General features: G+C 43.4%; 1 protein-coding gene across 7 annotated transcripts in view; it reads right to left on the reverse strand.

Moving 5' to 3' along the window:
• Positions 1 to 643: 643 nt before the first annotated feature.
• Positions 644 to 16,365, reverse strand: part of MUC13 (mucin 13, cell surface associated) — a 28,142-nt gene continuing 12,420 nt past the window's right edge. For all 7 annotated transcript variants that reach the window (XM_085227690.1, XM_085227687.1, XM_085227689.1 and 4 more), the window contains 17 exons: positions 15,757 to 15,813; positions 15,025 to 15,081; positions 14,673 to 14,732; positions 13,932 to 13,988; positions 13,200 to 13,256; positions 12,849 to 12,908; positions 12,108 to 12,164; positions 10,901 to 11,020; positions 9,650 to 9,756; positions 8,979 to 9,037; positions 8,065 to 8,219; positions 6,793 to 6,918; positions 5,531 to 5,639; positions 4,587 to 4,624; positions 3,238 to 3,325; positions 2,293 to 2,494; positions 644 to 1,519 (listed from right to left, as the gene is read on the reverse strand). In XM_085227690.1, coding sequence (XP_085083816.1) covers positions 1,472 to 1,519; positions 2,293 to 2,494; positions 3,238 to 3,325; positions 4,587 to 4,624; positions 5,531 to 5,639; positions 6,793 to 6,918; positions 8,065 to 8,219; positions 8,979 to 9,037; positions 9,650 to 9,756; positions 10,901 to 11,020; positions 12,108 to 12,164; positions 12,849 to 12,908; positions 13,200 to 13,256; positions 13,932 to 13,988; positions 14,673 to 14,732; positions 15,025 to 15,081; positions 15,757 to 15,813 — 1,457 coding nt within the window. In that variant the 3' untranslated portion in view covers positions 644 to 1,471. The remainder of the gene's footprint in view (positions 1,520 to 2,292; positions 2,495 to 3,237; positions 3,326 to 4,586; positions 4,625 to 5,530; positions 5,640 to 6,792; positions 6,919 to 8,064; positions 8,220 to 8,978; positions 9,038 to 9,649; positions 9,757 to 10,900; positions 11,021 to 12,107; positions 12,165 to 12,848; positions 12,909 to 13,199; positions 13,257 to 13,931; positions 13,989 to 14,672; positions 14,733 to 15,024; positions 15,082 to 15,756; positions 15,814 to 16,365) is intronic.

The following is a 16,365-nucleotide window of genomic DNA, read 5'->3' on the forward strand; positions in this document are numbered from 1 at the left end:
TCATCAGTACCTCACCCTCTTGAAGCCCCCATGAAAAATCAGGAAAAAAGCATACTCAGAAGAGAAGTTGAAAAAAATAAGACCAAATTTCTACCATCCTTTTAGTAACATGTCAAAAATAGCTAAATCCTGTGACTGTGCTTGCACAGAGGAAAAGCCATGTAGTGCACATTGAGATGCACACAGCCAGTGGTAAGAGGCCCAGGACACCAGAACCTGTCTTCTGCAGACAAAGATAGCATCAACCATCTAGAAGAGAGCAGCTCAGCCAGTTAACTGTGAAAACCCAGAAAAGCAACACAGAGAAACCTGCCCCTTTCTCACCAGGCTACTTGTAAAGTTGTAACTTGCACAGGTTTCAGCCTAAAATAGTCTTTGAACTTGCAAATAACACCACTGGGCAGCAATGTAAGAAAGCCTTCATACTGAGGAACGATAATATTTAATAGGAAATATTAACCTGCATACATGAAAAAAAAAAAAGCAAAAAAAAAAAAAAAAAAAAACCCCAAAACATAAAACATGAGATTAAATGATACTTTAAATGAATATAATCTATAAATATATGTACATTTTTGGACATTATATTCTATATATATATATATAAAGGAATGCCAACGCCAGTCAACAGCTGATGCACATGTATGCTCCATGAAATGTGGATTTTTTAATAGAATTATGAAGTAATGAAAAAGAAAGATTTAAGATGATTCCACCTAATATTACAGATTGAAAGAGAAAAAAAAGTGCCAATGCTTTTCACAGCAACTGAGAATGTAATATCAACGTATTTGCATGAGATGGAGAACAACAGTGCTTGTTTGAAGATAATGGTTTCTGGAGTTGTATTGGGAAGGAAGACCACCTAAGAGGTCAGACAGGGTTGTCTCTCACAACAGGTGCCAGCAGTGATCTGAACTGAATGCTTTCAGATAGGAAATAATGGGAGGCTGAGGAAGGGAGAAAGACTGATATAGTAAAGAGAACAACGTTAGGTCCTCACAAATAAAAGTTTCGATACTGTTTGATGTGCCTCTGCCTGAAGCAAGTGAGAACAAACATAGGCAAAGCTCTGGCAGCTGATGTTTTTAGCATCACACATATTGCACAGACCATCTTTCAGAAGAACTGAAACACAGCTGGGTTAAAATCCTGGTATCTTGTCTACATTCACTTTTTTGCCAACACACTGGTCCACTGAAAGTTCATAGGAATGGCCACAGGACACTTTTAGCTTTTTGAAAGTCTCCTTCTCCCTACACTCTGCTTTATTTTTATTTTCCCTTATTTCAAAGAGTTACTGCCCTTCTCCTTCAAGCAGGAGTCTTCTTTTAGAAAATCTTCAGAATCTTGTACTACGGACTCCGTTGTCTCTGCTGATGAAATAACTGTGCTGGTAAGAGGCTGCGAAGCTCTTTGGTCTGACCCAGTGTTGTGGTTGTCATCCATCCTTCTACTGCTGGCCACACAGTTATCTGCGTTGCATCCGAAAGCCCTCAGGCTGCCGCGATATTTCATACTAGAGGAAAAAAAGAGTTGTTCTTGGTCAGAAAGCTTCTTTCTCATAATAATTCAGGAAGTATCACACAGCATATGGTGACCCTCTCTCTAAGCCCTCATGGAAAACCAAATGTATTTTACGTATTTTACAGACCGACTTTCATCAGTGAAAATTTAACATCTTTGGAAAGCTGGAAAAGCCCAAATCCATGTGAATCCGATCAATTAAATAACTATATAGGTGTTCTTTTTTTTTTTTTTCTTGGTAGCTTTTTAAAAGCTCTCTTTTAAACATTTAAACTCTTTTAAGTTCTTTACAGAGAGAGTGGTGAGGTGCTGGAACAGTCTGCCCAGAGACGTTGTGGATGCCCCATCCCTAGAGGTGTTCAAGGCCAGATTGGATGGGGCCCTGAGCAGTCTGGTCTAGTATCAAATGTGGAGCTTGGTGGCCTTGCATGTGGCAGGGGGGTTGGAGATTCATGATCCTTGAGATCCCTTCCAACCCTGGCCATTCTGTGATTCTGTGAACATCAGGTTTCTGTGTTGCTTCTATTGTGGTCCTATGACACAGCAAACCTGTGAGCAGCCAGACTGTTTTTAACCTTTGCTTTCACACGTCCTCCCATGATTCAAGAACAACCTCTAGGGTTTTAAAAAAGTATTAATGAGATGTGTGTTATCTTTATAATAGAGAGAATGGACAAGAATGGAGCTTTAGTTCTGGCAACATCAGTAGCCCACAGCATTACAGTTCAGGAACACAGTTCCTGTAGGCCTGTGTGAAACACTTACCAAGTCATCGAAATCTTTCTCCACAAAGACACCTCTTTTTGAGGAATCCACCTCATAAGGGTTGTTTGGCTGATACCCTGGGTTCGAATGGCCAGAAGTGGTCTGGACCCTAGGGAAGATCCTGGTCTCCTCAGAAGTATTTGAGTTGGAATTTCTTGGCTTTATCAACCTCTTTTTCTCCGGATCATGACTGTGCTTGGCTCTTCAAGAGGAAATAGAAGAGGAAAGGAATCTTTACCTATTCAGTTGCTCCCTCCATCTTGTTTTGAATGCCCAGTCCTGTTCTGAAACATGCCCTGGATTTTTCTATCATACCTATTGTAAAACACCTAGTTGTCAGTGACAGAGTGCAAAGTTTGGCATCTCTTATCACAGATGGGGATAAGCTGCAAAGAGAGTCAGAGGAGAACATTGATCTCTTCCATCTGATTGATGGAGGTTCCTTGATCACCACTAGCCCTAATTGACTGTTGAGAGGAGGAAATAAGACATCCTTTACATTCAGTTTAGAAAAGCTGCCTTCCTGCCTGCAGCTGAAGCTTAAAGCTCAAATTATGAATTTGAATGGCCTGTAATCACAAGCCCATACCTCACACATAAGCTCAGCACCAGCTTGTGCACCTGCTGGTGACCTATGCCTCCTATGAGCGACCTATGCCACAAGGCTATGAGGCCTTCTGGGAATCCTTACCTGGAAAGCAATGAAAAGAAAGGCAGGAAAGGTGTTGAAGCTTGCGTGGTTTGATTCACAAAAAAATAATAAATAATTCTGGGGAGAGTACATGGATGAAAGCGTATCCTATTGGCTGCATGACTTAGATGAACTTGTCTGCCCAGCTAGGCATGCAACCACATTTGCAACCCTGACTCTTTCTAATTTTCTCCTTTGTTCTCTAGGAACATGCAGCAATGGAGCTTTCATTCAGTTGTCAGAAATACTCTTACCTTACTGAAACAATTGAGACTGCTGCCACCAAACACAAGATAATGGCTCCAAACACTGTGCCCACTATTATAAGGATGAGTTCTTTATCTGAAAAAAACAAAGAAAAACCAATTGAGAACTCATGGCAAATACTGAAGACCGAGTTTTGTTTCTCTCCCCTTGCAATTAAAGAATGAAAAAAAAGATGACATTCATTCCAAGGTTCCTGATGCTGCCTTAGTACAGCTGTCGATGTGGACAAAGAATGCATGTGTGCAGCAGATGCATAACATTAAACCAACAACTGTGCCATGATCAGGAGAGCAGTCTGGCACATTCGATCACAGTGGGGGCATACAAGAAGACAACAGGGAGCATGGTTTTTCCAAAGAATGTTGTGCCAGACACAGGTGTAACATATCCTTGATTACTGCTCAGCAAACATTAATGCACACCAAGTGCCACATGAGGAAGTCTGGGTTATTCATGGAGTTTATTACTAATGGGTCTTAAATCTGTGTTTGGACTCCTAAATGTGGGTGATGATTTTCTACATATTTAGTATTTTAATCTGCTTTACAAAAAAGGCGTGAAGATTTCCAAAGCTTTGTCAGAAAACACATGTTCCATGGGATTACAATATCCTTTCTGTCAAATATTTACACCTGGTGAGTTACTCTGTGCTGTGCTATACCATTAGCCAGTCTACAACATTTTTAGGCTTAAAACAAAGACTTGAAGATCTCGTACCTGCAAAGACAAGGATGTTAAACATTTACTAGTTTAAGGATGCAGCAGTGTAAGAATCTGCCAAGAGGCAGCAAGAGGATATACTTTCTGCTTAAACAATACCAAGTCACTGTGGAAGCAAAGAACCACAAATACTTGTTTTTCAATCTGCCTTTGGCTGTGATAGATGCTCTGAGATTAGGCACATGTAAACACTAGCTGGGATGAAAGATGTCCTAATTTATACAACAGAGAGTCTATGGAAGGTGCAGAGAACAGCTGTAAAATAGACTCAGTAAATGGAAAAAGCTCAGGAAATCCAGTCTGGTTTGCTTGTACCATTCCTGATGACACAGATGGGGCCATCTTACCAGCATAGGATACTAGATATGACGCTGCTTGCAAGCTAAAACACAAACAAGAATCAGCTTTGCAAATACCCTGTGTTTTACTAAAAGCTATTGGCTTAATGCAGAGCTCATTAGAGAAAATGCTACTGTCTGTCTGAACGGGAGATTCAAGGAATTATCCTTCCAAGCAACAGTGGAATTTTACTGATCTTTTTCAAGGCTGCTACTTCTCATTTTTGTTATCTTGGGCAAGTTAAACATTACTGGTTATTTTTCCATGCTGTACTTACTATTCTCACAGTTTTCTCCAGAGTAGCCCACTGGACACCTACATGAGAGGAAAAAAAAAAAGAAGAAGATAATGTCGTTCAGCAGAGGTTCACAAAACATAGTGTATATCCACACGTTATCAGAAATATCAGCAAGGTGCAGCCATCACAGGTTTCTTCTTTGATTCTATCTTAATATTAAACTGTTTTGTTTTTAGAGGAAAACAATCTGAGATTTTTCTGAATGATTTGTAAGCTGCATGCTCAAAGTTTCAGGTTTTCAGCCTGGAAAAGTGTTAAGAGGGACTCATTTCTCCAAGGAATAAAGCCCTGCATTTCTATGTCACTTGGAACTGCAACCCACAGTGAAAAGTACAGGACTAGCAGCTGGACTTCAGCAAAAAGTGCCGAATTAACAGACCTGGGGAGTGAGGTGCCACTGCCTATCCATGGGAGCAGAGCCCAGCTGGTGACCTACTCAGCTTCACCAGCAAACAACACTGCTCTGTTCTGATCCTGAGCTGCCAGCAATACTCACAGGGGGAAAAACAAGACGAAATCACATAGGCCTGAAACTTATCAGGGAGCAGAATCCCCACTGGTACCAGGGGAAATTTTCCAGGGATTTAAGGCAATTCTTGCACTACTGCTTGTTGCTTTCTGTATGCTTCAGAGTAGCAGTTCTATGGCTCATTTACTTCAGAAGGAATAGTGTATATTTATGGAGTATCCATAAAATGAGTGTGAGGTCCTCCTTGACTTTGCTCTAGGGTATTACAGGTGCATGCCGACAAACCACCATAACCTGTGATACTGTGGGGATCTGCCCACCTGTTAATCACCTCAGCTGCAGGTGATTAGCTGCAGTCTAGATCTTCTAGACTGAGGGTAACCCTGTTTTAGCTGTTCTTCTTCTCTGTCTTTACCGAGAACGCAGGAACATGAGGGAAAAGCTGAATACTCACCTTACACATTTTTCACCCTCTTTTTTAAAGTTATCCATGCATTTGCAGTCTGGAATGTCACTTCTTCTGTCACAGAACTTGTTTTCTTCTGCTATACAGTTCAGGCAGTCTGTATTATCAGAAGGAAAAACACAGAGTGAATTGAATATAGTCCTGCAAAAATCAACCTTCAGCACATCTTGGAAGCATTTCTATTTTCTCATCATAGATAAAATCTGGGGTGATTTCCAGACACACCCTTCTCCTCTTTTTCCCTTCTTTTTTTCCTCAAGGTAAATGCACACACAACTTTGTTGTGCATCAAAGCACCAGCACAGCCTTTTTAGGGTTATACGTATGTAGAGCAGAATCTGAAATATTAAAGCACAAAATTAGAAGTAAATAGCCCTTGTTCAAGACATCCAGGTTCACAGTTCAGAACTGGAATCTTGCTGGGTTGCATCTTATATTGGCAATCCAATAATCCTGCAGGTTGACATCACAGCACATAATCTATACAGCAAATAATCTAAATGGATCACATGTAGACAAGTTAGGAGCCAAAGGCCCACACCACACAGCATCCCTCTGGTCTTCATTGTAGCCAGATTTTATGATTTTATCATGAGTGTTTGCAACAAGTTTTTTTTCTTAAAACATCATACCTGAAGTGTGAATAGTCTTATTTTTCATAACAAGAAAATAAGACCACATCTCAGTGTGTAGAAGATTGCCAAAATATAAATATAGTACTCTTTAAAAATTGAAAACCAGCAATCAAATAAAAACTCAACAATTTGCAGTTCCTAAAATAATCATTCTGCAAAAATTTGCCTAAACAAAGGTAATGCACTCCTAGAACCAATGAGGGACAGATCTGTAACAGATCACTGCAGTGAAGCAATAGATTTCCACTTCTGTCAGCATCCTCAGGTAGCTTTTTTTCCAAAGCACGCCCTACCAGAGAAGGCTGAGAACATAAGCTTATTCCACTCTTTCTTCACTTAGATGTCAATTCTTATCAAGAGTTCAATGATGCATATATATAGTTATCCACTCACTAATTCCAGTGATAATTTTCTCAAGCTTTAGTGATTTGCTCTGTAGGAACAGAATTATGGATGTGTTCCAAATGAAATGTGGGCATGTGTTTTTACAGTTTGCTTAATAAGACACACATCCCCTGATTTTTAGAGCTCAGTGCCTTTGAGAGTTCAGAAAGACAGAGACAGAAGATGACCAGGTCAGATTTTCATGGATAGATAAAGTAACATCGCATTTACCTGAACAAGAATATGTGTCCCACTGTGTCTTTGCGAAATTTGCTTTGCATACACATACTGGATATGGACCATCTTCACATGTTGTGGTTGCATCATCACATGGAAAAACAGCACACTGGGTTGTATCTTTAAAAGAGAAGCAGTCAGGAAGCAACCTGGGCACTAGTAATATCCTTTCATAAAAAGCAGTGAACTCGCTCAGTAAATCATCAACCAATTTTTTAGCAGTTCTGAAGAAAAAAGTTTCCAAATCCCTTTCTGGGACAATACTGCAGTCGCCTGGAGCAATCCTTTCCTTTCCCTTGCTCTTCAATGAAGGTCCTGTTTCCATCACATCTTCATACACACTGTTTGTCAGCCTGCTAAAACTTCCTGCCCTATCTCCAGGAAGATAAATTCTACCCACAGACTCACGTTTGGAGCAATACTTTTCTGACTTGCCTTAAAAAAAAAAAATATATATATATATATATATATGTATATGTGGATATATATATATATATGTATATTAAAAATCAGTGGGCATACAGTGGAGGGATGTGCTTGTGCTGGTGCTTTGTGAGTTGTCAGGTGCTTCTCATTCTCCCTCATGCTTGGGATACAGGAAATGTCGTGGCTCAGGTGGATACAGTCACCTTGGAGTCCAAACTCTGGCTAGAAGCCATGAACTGGACTCGTTTAATTATTAGCTATGCCTTTTGCGAAGGCAACTTTAGAACAGGAGCATGTTAGACAAAGGAAGACGAGAAAAACTATGCATTTACAAAAATGTTCTCCAAGTACTACACTTCTCTGTAGTGAAAGATATTGTTTTAGCATTGCCTAGTTGAGTAGCTAATCAGTAAAGGCTCATTTCAATTAATAAAGTCAATTACAGAAGAACGTCTAAGGAAATTTTCATCCTGTTCCAACAACAAAACATTGGCTTATTCTGAGAAGTAAAATCTATGTCTGTGAATACTTTGTCTGGTTTTTATTTTCCAGAAATTTAATGCTCAGCAAGCTACAGTCAACATGAAATTTCTTATTTAGGTATAATTAATTTTCTCCACATGCTCACACAGGGGGTAGAAAGCTTTGGTAAGACTAAAAAGCCCAGCACTGGATGTTTGAGTCTACAACATCACTTAAATTTGGACACTTAGCTCCTTAAAATCCATGAAACTTACGCTCTGATGGGCTTTACTGCATACAGAAGTGTTGTTACCAATTTTTAAGATAGGAACCTCTGTGTCTACCAATTATTTACTTCCACAGTAAGGAATTACGTACTTGTGTACGCACTCACGTAGCTCGAAATGGTTAATGCTCTTGTTATTGCTTCCCCAACTTTAGCATCGGTCTCAGTTGTATTTTCTGTGAAGATGTTCATCACTGTTACAGTCGCTGGATTACCACTTCTGGTTCTTGTATCTTCTCCTGTATAACTGAGAAGTACAGAAAGCATAATTTTAAAGTCTCATGCAGCACATATGGATAGCAAGTTACACACAAAGACAACAGCAGATTTCTTTCTCTCATCCCATAATGTGGGTAGTTGCTAAGACACCTGAAAATGAGTTCAATCCTTGCTCATGAATCAATTAGTGGCCATCCTCTTTTACATCCAAATGTAAAAGAGACTCATGTAAGTAAAAGCTGTTGAATTTAATGCTAATAACATAGCTCCTTTGTGTGCTGTTGGGCTGAAACTAATGTTTTTATACTCGGTTAGCCTCAAAGCATCTGCAGTGTGGAGGACTTCATCCACTAGATGCTAAGTTTTGCATGGTCTTATCAGCCTGTGGTGTCATCCAGGACAGACTTGGAGAATCCATCCTGAAACACGGGGAGGATAATTCATGGTATGTCTGCAATGAAGTCTGAAGGGCCAGATAACACAGGGACAAACTGTGCAGTTATTGGCACGGTGCTGTATTCTATGTAGTGTTAAAAGTGGAAGATCCTCTATGGAACTGTCTCAGACAGCCCACTACACACACCTATCAGAAATCTATAGGGAAAAAATGGGGCAGGAATTTTATAAATACCAAATGAATGGCCTCATTTAATGGGAGTCAGACAGCACTCAGTCCAACCCATATCTTTTCCTTGACAAAGTAATCCACTGGCAGCTAAATAAATGGAAGCACACAAAACAAACTTCACATGCTGTGGAAAAAACACTTGGTAAGTGATAAACTTACTCAGCTTTCACGATGATGGTCTGCCTGTAGTCCATCATATTTTTAAAAGCTTGTTTAAACTATAAAAGATAAATTAATATCATCAACTCCCTGGCAGAGGTGAACATCTCTTCTTGCTTAATTTGAGAAAACAACCTCATATCAACAGAGCAGTATGAGTTAAACAGTTCATCCTACTTCTCCAGGAAAACCCTTAAAAGAAATTATCTATAATCATAGAACGCTCAACATGTGTAATATCCATTTCATTAATGTAATTCAAACATTAATACTGTTTTGCTCATAGAAAGGATTATTACTTAGGTATTTAACAGCAGATAACAGAAACTAAACAGTTTGAAAACTTTGCTTCACCCAGTGGTTTCTGGAGAGGGAATTGCTAAAGATACAGAACAATTTATATGAGGGCTTCCCAAAAGAGAAATGGCACTGAAAATACAGGTATTGCTTGACCTCAGGTACATCACTTCAACAAGAACCATACCTGGAGTTGTCTGAGGGCAAAATTCAACTCTATCATGAATAAGCCTAAGCCAATGTGAAATACTCTTTGAAAGAAGTAGATTTATCAAGTAAAACTACCTTAGGCTCCACATTAGAGGCTGCTTGTATCCCCTCTGTCTGTACAACATTCAGAAAAACATTAAAGTTTAAAAAATAAAGTCACTTACAAATTGTGTTAAGTTTTGGAACATCTTTTCATACTCCACCGAATTTACATCACGAATGTCACTACTCAACGTTTGTGCCAGTGTAATGATACCTGGGAATACCTTCCCTGCAAATTAAAATAATAATAATAACAATATAATAATAATAATAATAACAACAACAATAATAATAATAGGATATTAATTTATTAGAAAGCATTTGGTAATTTGGATTTCACCTTAGGATTTTCCAGCCTTCAGAGATTAAGAAATACAGTGCAGAAATCAATATTTGCAGTTTTTCATGTGTTCACAGAGGAACTGCTATGGAACAAATGTTTGCTCAATCAGTTCAGCAACATTTTGACACATATTCTGGCTCTCTGAGAAGCAAGCAGGATCCTGGTCTTGACCATAGAATCATTTGAGTTGGAAGGGACCCTTAAAGGCCAAACTCCCTGCAGTGGACAGGAGCACCTACAGCTTAATGAGGTGCTCAGAGCCCAGTCCAACCAGGCCTTGAACATCTCAAAGGACAGGGCATCTACCACCTCTCTGGGCAACCTGTTCCAAACTGGCAGGACTTCGAAATTGAATAATATTAAACTATAAGCATGGCCCAAAGCTAACAAAACACTCTGAGGTGTTATGGCATTTAGCAAGTCAGATACGTACATTAAAGACTTGAAACCTGCAGCCATAACCACTAAACAGCTAACATGGTTCACCATATTTAAAAAAGCAATTCAGTATCCATCTCCTTCTTTAGGCTCACAAGTAAATTTGGAAATCCTGCCTGCTGGCATTTACATAAGAAACCTCATTTGCTCCTTGCTCTTCAACAGCATCTCAGTTGCGTTTCAACAGGACTCTGATGGATGTTTAGAAAGAGGAAAAATCAAGCCAGCTATTTGGAGGTCTGCAGAGGCTAGGGCTTTTATAAATCTTGGCCATAAATAACTGATATCAGGGCTGCATTTTCATTTCTTTCCCACTTTTCACGTATTTTGATCTCCAGAATGTCTGACACTCAGGAACTCAGCTTCTTTTCCTTGCACATTAACCTCTTTGATTGCTACTTGTTTGCGAGATAACAATCTAGGTCATTGTAGCATTGGCTGTCTGCAAAGTAAGGCATTATTCAGCAGTTACTTTCCCAGACTGATTTTGTTTTCAGTTATAACATGAGAAAAAGTCACACAGGAAGAAAATTTCACCAAAGGAGTTATCTGCGAAATACCTAAAAATACAGATTACCATCCTGCAACTCACCTCGGTGACAATTGTTGTTGTAGTAGTAAAATTCATACGGGCACTGGCATGTATATGTGGTATTCAGAGGGACACATGTAGACAATTTTCCTCCGCAAGGACTGGATTTGCATAACTCCTCTGATACAAAGATCAAAGATGTTGATGTCAGAATTTGTACAGAACTGCAATAGTCAGCAGATGCAGTCCATTAAACAGTATAGGTCTCATTCTAAAGGAAACTACCAGGATGCTTTGAGAAGGGCGACTGCAACAGCACTCCTCACTGCTCAGGTGCAATCACTAGCCGCATTAGGCCATGGTAGAAAAGGAGGACATAAGTATGCAGCAGCATGCAAACCAGTCCTGCCTATGAGCTCTCCTGAGTCTGGACTCCAGCCTAGCACTTCTGTGGTTTCTATTCAGCAAAACCTGGGACTTCTGCATTACTCCACAGGGATAGCACATTACTACCAAGCTTAGTTGCACTTGCTGGCCAAACTGGGCCAGGTCACCAGCATACTCATCCTTACCCAGTGTTGGAGTTCCAGAAGTGGTAAAAGTTTCCCAAGATGAAAGGAAAAAAAACGGACATAGTAGGACTATTTCATGTTATGGGCAAAAAATCTGGAAATCTCTTCAGGAACCATTTTGTTTTCAGAACAATCTCAATTAGATAAGGAGTTGACTTCAACGTGGCCCAGTAGATCAGCCACGGGCAAACATGCATTGCCTTGCTCCAAAGAACCATAGCATTAACTCCCCTGCACTTCTTCACTACAACCCTTGGGGAACCACACTGTGTTCAGGAGCACCTCGGATTCAATAAGGAGGACATGGGCATGGGTTTGAGTGGGAAGTCTTGCACAGCCTTTGAGCTATCCATGGCCCTTCTGCCATTCTTTCTACTGAAAGGAGTACTGGAACCCTTTTCACAGATCCTTGAGCTTGGGCACCATACCCACAACAGCACAGCATCCCATTCCGCACAGCTGCAATCACTTCCCCCCCTTCAAAGTCCATCATGTACTGCATGGCCAGTACCAGTTACCAGAGCTGGCAAGGATAGCCAGCTCCCTGTGATGGCCTGCTCTACAGAACTGTATAGAAGCAGTCCAGCAGCATCTACAGCTGTACCTGCATGTACATACAAAAAAGACAGCTCCTTGCTCTGAAAAACACAAAAAAATCTTCATCAAGAGCTCCTGGAAGGACTGTCCATCCTTACCTGTTGGTGTTGTTGTAGATGTGGTAGACGTTTCCACAGTTGCTGTAGATGAGCTGTCTGATGAAGGGAAAAGAAGAGATGTAGTATCACTAATTGGGATTGCAGGGATCACAGATCTTGGGGAGCCACTGGGTACGCAAGCAGGCAATGGGCTGACACGGAGTGGCCGTGCATGTCACTGTATGGCAGTCTGCCAATAGGTTCTCCACAGTGCTGATGTCTCTTCAGACTTCCTCGCCCATTCTCTCTTCCCTCCAATGTCCAGTCTTGAGCATGTTCCCCAGAAGTACATGGCACTTCCTCAAGCTCAGCTGCACTCACTGGCCGTAGCTGGCTCAGTCACCAGCACATGCATATCTACCCAAAGCAGAGATTCTGCCCCTTCAAAGTGCATCATGTTCTGCATGGCCAGTACCAGCTGCCAGACTTGGCAAGGACACCCAGCAGCCCCTGATTGTGCTCCCCATGATGGCCTGCCCTGCACTACTCTGTAGTAGCAGCACGGCAGCATCTGTGTCTCTATCTGCACATACGTACAAAAAAGATATGGCTTGGGGTCGGACCAGGGAGGACAAGTCCCTACTCCTACCCTGACCATGCTCCAAGGAACCACAACAATTCCCTGCAGTTCCTGACGAGGACGTGCCCTCTGGGCAGGGGGACACAGTGCTGCCTGTGACCTGTTCCTAGAAAGGAGTAACCCTCTCCTAAAGGGCTGATGAAGGGACCTTTCATAATTACCTGGCGTTGCTGATGAAGAAGCGGTGTCAGTAGTGTTGTCTGTTGTTGTAGATGTGTTTCCTGAAGAAGGAGAGAGACATGGCAGCAAAACTTTGTGTTGCAGACAGGAAATCTCTTGAGGAACCATTTTGTTTTCAGTGCAATCTCAGATTAGATAAGGAGCAGACCTGTGCGTGGCCCAGTCAACCAGCCCTGGGCAGCCCTGCAGTGCCTTGCTGCCTTGCTCCAAGGAGCCACAGCAAAACTGCCTGCAATTCTTCACTAAGCTTTTACCACAGGTTCTCTCTGTGCAATGCCAGGAACAGAGTAACACCCTCCTAAGGGTGTACCAGTGGGCTTTCTCATCCTTACCTGTTGTTAGTACTGTAGTGATGGTAGTACTGCTGCCAGTTGTTGTAGTTGTGGGAGCTGAGGAAGGGAAAAGAAGAGACATGGTAGCCATGCTTAGTGTTGTGTGGAAGGAAACCCTTGTGGCACAACTGTGTGTTCAGGAGCACCTCGGGTTCAATAAGGAGGACATCAATGTGGGGTAGAGTGGGCCAGAAAGGAAGCCTTGGTCCGGCTGCCTCTGTACTGCAATGGGGTCTGGGTTCCCTTCAACAGATCCCGGAGCTCGGGCACCTTCCCCACAAAGGCACTGCTCCCCATCCCACTCAGCTGCACTCACTGGCCACATCAGTCCCCCTCCATGGCACACGTGTGTCTCCCTGTAGAACAGCTCCCCACATTTGACCTGGCAGCTCTGAGCAGTCAGAGCTGTCTGACAGAGCAGGATGAGGGTGCCCAGCAGTGGTGCATTCCCTGCACGCGCTCTACCCCTGAGAGAGCACGTCTTCCTCCCTGGATTACTGATGGGAGTCTCTGCAACAACCACAGTCCTTTGAGGTACTGGGCAGCTGATGGGATAACTACCATCCGGTGGGATGGATGAGCCTGACACCTTCCCCATGGAGGTAGAGAAATGGCATCTGCACCCAGGCAGGGCAACACACCACTGCCTCTGTGGGTTCTGGAGCTCCTTGCTCAGAAAAACACAACAAAAAGTTCTCATCAAGCGCTCCTGGAGGGACTGTCCATCCTTACCTGTTGGTGTTGGTGTAGATGTGGTAGACGTTTCCACAGTTGTTGTAGATGAGCTGTCTGATGAAGGGAAAAGAAGAGATGTAGTATCACTAATTAGGATTGCAGGGATCACAGATCTTGGGGAGCCACTGGGTACGCAAGCAGGCAATGGGCTGATACGGAGTGGCCGTGCATGTCACTGTATGGCAGTCTGCCAATAGGTTCTCCACAGTGCTGATGTCTCTTCAGACTTCCTCGCCCATTCCCTCTTCCCTCCAATGTCCAGTCTTGAGCATGTTCCCCAGAAGTACATGGCACTTCCTCAAGCTCAGCTGCACTCACTGGCCGTAGCTGGCTCAGTCACCAGCACATGCATATCTACCCAAAGCAGAGATTCTGCCCCTTCAAAGTGCATCATGTTCTGCATGGCCAGTACCAGCTGCCAGACTTGGCAAGGACACCCAGCAGCCCCTGATTGTGCTCCCCATGATGGCCTGCCCTGCACTACTCTGTAGTAGCAGCACGGCAGCATCTGTGTCTCTATCTGCACATACGTACAAAAAAGATATGGCTTGGGGTCGGACCAGGGAGGACAAGTCCCTACTCCTACCCTGACCATGCTCCAAGGAACCACAACAATTCCCTGCAGTTCCTGACGAGGACGTGCCCTCTGGGCAGGGGGACACAGTGCTGCCTGTGACCTGTTCCTAGAAAGGAGTAACCCTCTCCTAAAGGGCTGATGAAGGGACCTTTCATAATTACCTGGCGTTGCTGATGAAGAAGCGGTGTCAGTAGTGTTGTCTGTTGTTGTAGATGTGTTTCCTGAAGAAGGAGAGAGACATGGCAGCAAAACTTTGTGTTGCAGACAGGAAATCTCTTGAGGAACCATTTTTGTTTTCAGTGCAATCTCAGATTAGATAAGGAGCAGACCTGTGCGTGGCCCAGTCAACCAGCCCTGGGCAGCCCTGCAGTGCCTTGCTGCCTTGCTCCAAGGAGCCACAGCAAAACTGCCTGCAATTCTTCACTAAGCTTTTACCACAGGTTCTCTCTGTGCAATGCCAGGAACAGAGTAACACCCTCCTAAGGGTGTACCAGTGGGCTTTCCCATCCTTACCTGTTGTTAGTACTGTAGTGATGGTAGTACTGCTGCCAGTTGTTGCAGTTGTGGGAGCTGAGAAAGGGAAAAGAAGAGACATGGTAGCCATGCTTAGTGTTGTGTGGAAGGAAACCCTTGTGGCACAACTGTGTGTTCAGGAGCACCTCGGGTTCAATAAGGAGGACATCAATGTGGGGTAGAGTGGGCCAGAAAGGAAGCCTTGGTCCGGCTGCCTCTGTACTGCAATGGGGTCTGGGTTCCCTTCAACAGATCCCGGAGCTCGGGCACCTTCCCCACAAAGGCACTGCTCCCCATCCCACTCAGCTGCACTCACTGGCCACATCAGTCCCCCTCCATGGCACACGTGTGTCTCCCTGTAGAACAGCTCCCCACATTTGACCTGGCAGCTCTGAGCAGTCAGAGCTGTCTGACAGAGCAGGATGAGGGTGCCCAGCAGTGGTGCATTCCCTGCACGCGCTCTACCCCTGAGAGAGCACGTCTTCCTCCCTGGATTACTGATGGGAGTCTCTGCAACAACCACAGTCCTTTGAGGTACTGGGCAGCTGATGGGATAACTACCATCCGGTGGGATGGATGAGCCTGACACCTTCCCCATGGAGGTAGAGAAATGGCATCTGCACCCAGGCAGGGCAACACACCACTGCCTCTGTGGGTTCTGGAGCTCCTTGCTCAGAAAAACACAACAAAAAGTTCTCATCAAGCGCTCCTGGAGGGACTGTCCATCCTTACCTGTTGGTGTTGGTGTAGATGTGGTAGACGTTTCCACAGTTGTTGTAGATGAGCTGTCTGATGAAGGGAAAAGAAGAGATGTAGTATCACTAATTAGGATTGCAGGGATCACAGATCTTGGGGAGCCACTGGGTACGCAAGCAGGCAATGGGCTGATACGGAGTGGCCGTGCATGTCACTGTATGGCAGTCTGCCAATAGGTTCTCCACAGTGCTGATGTCTCTTCAGACTTCCTCGCCCATTCTCTCTTCCCTCCAATGTCCAGTCTTGAGCATGTTCCCCAGAAGTACATGGCACTTCCTCAAGCTCAGCTGCACTCACTGGCCGTAGCTGGCTCAGTCACCAGCACATGCACATCTACCCAAAGCAGAGATTCTGCCCCTTCAAAGTGCATCATGTTCTGCATGGCCAGTACCAGCTGCCAGACTTGGCAAGGACACCCAGCAGCCCCTGATTGTGCTCCCCATGATGGCCTGCCCTGCACTACTCTGTAGTAGCAGCACGGCAGCATCTGTGTCTCTATCTGCACATACGTACAAAAAAGATATGGCTTGGGGTCGGACCAGGGAGGACAAGTCCCTACTCCTACCCTGACCATGCTCCAAGGAA

This window comes from Meleagris gallopavo, chromosome 7, assembly GCF_905368555.1.
Source record: "Meleagris gallopavo chromosome 7, MGAL_WU_HG_1.1, whole genome shotgun sequence".
NCBI lineage: Eukaryota > Metazoa > Chordata > Aves > Galliformes > Phasianidae > Meleagris > Meleagris gallopavo.